Source organism: Marmota monax, unplaced genomic scaffold (assembly GCF_021218885.2).
Source record: "Marmota monax isolate L192 unplaced genomic scaffold, Marmota_monax_Labrador192_F-V1.1 WCK01_AAM20220418_F8-fsc00130, whole genome shotgun sequence".
NCBI lineage: Eukaryota > Metazoa > Chordata > Mammalia > Rodentia > Sciuridae > Marmota > Marmota monax.
The window spans coordinates 695,477-701,476 of record NW_026693244.1 but is presented as its reverse complement, the minus strand read 5'-3'; the positions used below and the strand labels follow the sequence as shown (position 1 = coordinate 701,476).

The following is a 6,000-nucleotide window of genomic DNA, read 5'->3' as shown; positions in this document are numbered from 1 at the left end:
ATGTTAAACATTCTTGGTTTTGGGGAAGGAGAAAACTTTGCTATTACTTCAGTTTAATTTCATTTATTTGTTCAAGTTTTATTTTTCTTATTTTATCAAATTTGGCACTTTGTATTCTTCTAGATGTGTCCATTTAATCAAAGTTCAATTGAGCAAATGACCAACTGGCAATATTTCAAGGGGTTGCAGTTCTCTGGGGTACATTATTTATTGGATAGATTTGATGAGTCCTTAATAATGAGTGTAAAATGTAATTCAACAGGCACATTATTTTTTGTCCTGCTCTATTCTCACAAGCATATCAGAGCTCAAATTACAACAGACGACTGTATTTCAGAGTCATAATATTAGAGACGATAGAAAAGTACAGATGAAGAATCATGAGGTAAATAGAAAAATCTTGAACTGCGTGGATTTTTAAATAAAAGTGACATAAGGAAAGGTCATTGGGATTTTATGGTGGAGACAGAAAGGGGACCTCAGGATATGGCAAAGAATCAGATGAAATCATCTTGTATGGTCTTCCTAAAGGCAGGTCTATTTTGTTTTGTAGTCGGCCCATGCACAAGTGCCTGGTATAAAGATATTTAATTATTTTAAATTGACTGGGAAAACAGAAGTAACCTTTCAGAGACACTGGAGGAATTACGTATTTAGTTGCAGAAAAGGTTTTACTTAAAGAGTCCTTGAAAAATAGCCTGCTATGTCCCTGTCAAGAGGTCAGAATCTTTATAAGGATCAGGGTTAAAAATGTTGAAACTACAAAATTCTACAGAAACGAACTGTGACTACACTCCCAGAGCCATGAGTTCGGCCGGTCTGAATCCCCTTTTGCCATATCCTGTGAAAGAGGAAACAAAAGGCACCTGGGTTTCCGTTAGGTCCTCAACAGCCCGCGAGCCACAGCGTACCACCTCGGTGATCTAAGGTGGTGGAGGGCCCGCGCAAGGCTGCAAAGCACGCTGTAGTGCGCGCGCACGCCACGGCACCCACGTGCTACTTTTGCGCAGGCGCACCCGCACCTTTTGTGGAGGGGACGTCGAAGCTGAGAGAGACTGAGTGGTTTCTTTCTCTAGGGAATGGAGGCTGCCGAGCAGGCTCCCCTGGTGGCACTGCCTCAGTCCCCAGAGCTGTCTTCTTGCCCAGGAGACATCAGTCCCTGCGACTTGACCATCCTTCATTTCAACGACGTGTATGACGTGGACCCGAGTCCAGAGGAGCCTGTAGGAGGCGCTGCTAGGTGTGGCCGCCATCTTCCCCTATCAGATTCTGGAGGGGTTAAGCGGGATATGTGGCCTTCGAAACCCATCAAGAACGCCTGGAAGCTGGCAGGGCTTCCCTGGCAAAGACCCTCTTGTGTGAGCTTCAGCTCCGTGCTTGCTCTAGCTAATAATGGGATGGTTTCCAAGCCAGCAGGTAGTAGCAGGGCTAAGGTGAAAAACGCTGGGTCTGGTATCTGAAACCCTGTCTTGAAATGTGCACTGTGGGAAGTGCCCTTGTTTTTAATCCAACCCTGGATCTGGACACAACTTTTCCACTATTTTTGTGATCTTGGAGCAGGGCTTATTGAACCTATTTCAACGTTTGTAAAGAGAAAATTGTTTGATTTCTCCTCAAGATTAACTGAGGTGATTTATGGAAAGCAGCTATCAAGTGTTTAGCCTGTTCTAAGCAATTAATAATTTCCCCCTTCTCTGTATTATAAAATTGCCAGATGTCTATTAACTACTAATTGTCAGGAACCTACATTTTTAAAACATATCTTTCCTTCATCTTTTGCCAAGACAGCTACAAACTAGTGGCCCTAGAGTGATCAAGACAGGACGATATTTGACAGGAATTTAAAGACTGGTAGAATGTGAGTTAGGTGAGAACAATTAGGAATTGCAGCTTAGGGAACCTAGGTTTTCATAAGTTTGATATTTTTTTTCCTGCTTGGGTAATATAAGGCAAGTCACTTAAACCTTCTCTCTGAACTTTATTTTCCTTTATTTATTTGTTATAAAGTGAGGTTGGGCTCCATGCCATCTAATTGCTCTCAGTAATTCAAAGATGAAAAAGAGTAAATGGGGAAATCAAATGGGTGCTAAGGTAAGGCAGTGTGGCACTAATCTAAAGGAGCATGGGATGGGATATAAAACATGGGGTCATATAAAATGTTGAATGTTTGGTTAGCAATTGGAGAATTAGTCTTGGTTTTTGTAGATGATCAAAAAGGTGTTAATAACATGATCCAAGAGGTATTTTGGAAATAATAAGGGGGATTTTGGATATAAAAGGTTAGAAAATCTATTAAAGGAGAAATCACTGAGGCTCTTTGTATGAATATAGTTATTAAGTCAGGTTGGGCAGTAAGAATTAAAAGGAACAGATGGATTTGGGAGATAGCAGGTACAATAAACAAGACATAGTAGTTAATGACATGTTAAAGAACGTGTATATGTACATGTATACACACAGAAAGGGAAACATTAGGGTTTAAGTAGAAGAAAATGGAGGAATCTACCATTATTTTGTTTAATATTGAGTAACAAGAGCATTAAACTATTTCTGAAGGAGTGTCTAGTTTTTTGGGAATTGGTGTTGGAAAGGAAATGTTAATTTGAGTCAATAATAAATGTTAATTTTTGAGTAGGTAAGTAGAAGTGAATAGTAGTATTTATCTTTCCAGTATTTTAATCCCCCTCCCCAAGTTCTTTTGCATGTATGTGGCTCTTCTGAGAATTGGGAAGAAAATCCTATTCTTGAAATTCTACATCTTCTCTGTGGAGAAGTTCATTTGTTGTAGTACAAGCCATTTAGAGTCCTAGTGAGTGTTCCTTCATAGGGGTAGGCTAGTTTCTTCCTTCACCAGTGCTTACAGTTTGCTTGTGTTTTTAGTTAAAATTGTCCATTCCAAGTCACTATAGGATGTATAATTGGAATCATGCTGAGGATCAGGTAGGAAACTGCATATGCCCTGGTCTTTAAGATTTATGAATTTATATCAGAATGTGAACTACTCAGCCGGAACTTTGTTTTTATCATCTTGTTTTTCTCAGTACCCACATTAATGTCTGGTACAAAGTGGGTACTACTTTTTAATGGAGGAGGATGGGACAGGCTGGTACAACTGAACTGATAAAATGGTACTGAATGTGAGTTTTTAATTTAATCTGACCATGGTGGTGGTGGTTAATGAGGGAACTGAATTCTATTTATTGTTGGTCATTTATTTTTTATAAATGTTTTAAGCTATTTTAGATTTTCAAAAAAATTATGAACATAGTACAAAATTTTGCATGTTCCCCATTACTTACATTTTATGTGAGTTCATTAGTGTTATTTGTTACAATTAGTGAATCAAACTTGATAGTTGTTACTAACCAATATCCATCCTTCATTCTCATATCTGCAATTTTTCATGATGTTCTTTTTGTGTTTTAGGATCCCATACAGGATACCACATTACATTTGTTGTTCCTGACTCCTTGGGCTGTTTTTGGCTGTGACAGTTTTATTAAACCTCTTTGTTTATAATAACTTTTGACAATTTTGAGGAGTACTTGTGAGGTGTTTTGTAGTATATCATTTATTTGAGATTTGTCTGGTATTTTGCTTAAGATTATACCATAGAACATAGAAATAAAGTCACATTTTCATAATTTTTTTCCCAGGGGTACATATTACCAACATGATTTATCATTGTCAGTATTGATCTTTGTCAGGTTTCGCTACTCTAAAACTACTCTTTCCCCTCAGAATTTTCGTACTGTACTTGTAAGGAGTGACTATGTGCAGCTCACATTTAAGAAATGGGGAGTTAATGCTTTCTAACCTAACGGGTGAAATATCAACTTCAAATTATTTGTAGAACTTCTTAATGGAAGATTTGTGTTTTCCTTATTTTTATTTATCCATTTATTTATATCAGTATTGCATTAGTTTCCTAGGATTGATGTAGCAAAATACCACAAAATGGGTTGCTTCAATAATAAAAGTTTTTTTTTTTCTCTCTCTCTCGAAGCTTTGGATACTGGAAATCTGAAATCAAGGTGTTGGAAGAATTGGTTTCTTTAAGGGCTTTGTGGTAGAATCTGTTCCATGCTTCCACCTACTTTCTGGCAAAGGCCAGGAATCCTTGGTATTCCTTGGATTACAAATATATTACTCCAGTCTCTAGTCTGTCTTCACATGGTATTCTCCCTCTATGTATCTGTGCCCAGATTTCCCTTGTCCTGTAAGGAAACTAGTCATTGAATCAGGGTCCACCCTAATCATCTCATGTTATCTTAATTATATCTGCAAAGAATCTGTTTCCAAATGAGGTTCCATTATACTTATAGATACTGGGGATTAAGACTTCACCATAATATTTTTGGGAACATAATTTAACCTCTAATAAATATTCTAGTGACATTCATGAATGTCATTAATTTTTTATTTTTTAATTTGTTCTAATTAGTTATACATGAGAGTAGAATGCATTTTGACAGTTGTACACAAATGAAGCACAACTTGTCATTCCTCTAGCTGTGTATGGTGCAGAGTCACACTGGTAGTGTAATCATACATGTATATAGGATAATGATGTCCATCTCATTCCATTGTCCTTCCCATCCCCTACACCCGCTTCCCTCTCCTCACTCCTCTCTGTCGAATTCAAAGTTCCTTCCTTACCACCCGCCTTTATGGATCAACATCCACTTATCGAGAAGACATTCAGCCTCTGGTTTTGGGGTTTGGCTAATTTTGTTTACCGTGATATTCTCCAGATCCATCCATTTGCCTGAAAATGCCATAATTTCATTCTTCTTTAAGGCTGAGTAATATTCCATTGTGTCTATATACTACATTTTCCTTATCCATTCATATATTGAAGGGCATTTAGGTTGGTTCCATAGTTTAGCTATTGTGAGTTGAATTGCTATAAACACGAGTGTGGTTATATCACTGTAGTATGTTGATTTTAAGTCCTTTGGGTATAAACTGAGAAGTGGGATAGCTGGGTCAAATGGTGGTTCCATTCCAAGTTTTCTGAGGAAAACTTGGTTTGTTCCATAGTGGTTGTACCAATTTGCAGTTGTACCAATTTGAAACTTTTCCTCCACATCCTTGCCAATACTTATTATTACTTATATTGTTGATAATTGCCATTCTGACTGGAGTGAGATGAAATCTTAGATTAATTTTGATTTGCATTTCTCTAATTGCGAGAGATGAACATTTTATCATGTGTTGATTGATTGTATTTCTTCTGTGATGTCCGTTCAGTATTAGCCCATATGTTGATTGGTTGTTTGTTTTTTTGGTGTTTATAGTTTTTTTTAAATTTTAATTTGTTTTAATTAGTTATACATGACAGTAGAATGCATTTATGTACTCTGATACATCATACATAGGTGGGATATAATTTCTCATTTTTCAGAGTATGCATGTTGCAGAATCATATTGGTCATGTAGTCATGTATATACATACATGTTTCATTCTACTATCTCCTATCCCCACATCCCCTGCTCTCCCCTCCCATCACTTACCTTTACCTAATCTAAGGTAACACTATTCTTCCCTAGTGCCCATTGCCTTATTATGAATTAGCATCTGCATATTAGAGAAAACATTTGGCTTTTGGTTTTGTGGGATTGGCTTATTTCACTTAGCATGATATTCTCTACTTCCAACCATTTACTGGCAAATGCCATAATTTCACTCCTCTTTAAAGCTGAGTAATATTCCATTGAGAATATATACCACATTTTTTTTATCCATTCATCTATTGAAGGACACCTAGGTTGGTTCCATAGTCTACCTATTGTGAATTGAACTGCTGTAAACATTGATGTGGCTGCGTCACTATAGTATGTTAATTTTAAGTCCTTTGGGTATAAACCAGGGAGTGGGATAGCTGGGTCAAATAGTGGTTCCATTTCCAATTTTCTGAGGAATCTCCACACTGTTTTCTATAGTGCTTTCACCAATTCGAGGTTCCACCATCTATGTATGAGTGTACCTTTTCCACC

At 37.3% G+C, this 6,000-nt stretch overlaps 1 protein-coding gene across 1 annotated transcript in view; it reads left to right on the top strand.

Moving 5' to 3' along the window:
- Window positions 1-1,079: 1,079 nt before the first annotated feature.
- Window positions 1,080-6,000, top strand: part of LOC124100627 (5'-nucleotidase-like) — a 55,917-nt gene continuing 50,996 nt past the window's right edge. The window contains exon 1 of the mRNA XM_046456202.1: window positions 1,080-1,240. Coding sequence (XP_046312158.1) covers window positions 1,080-1,240 — 161 coding nt within the window. The remainder of the gene's footprint in view (window positions 1,241-6,000) is intronic.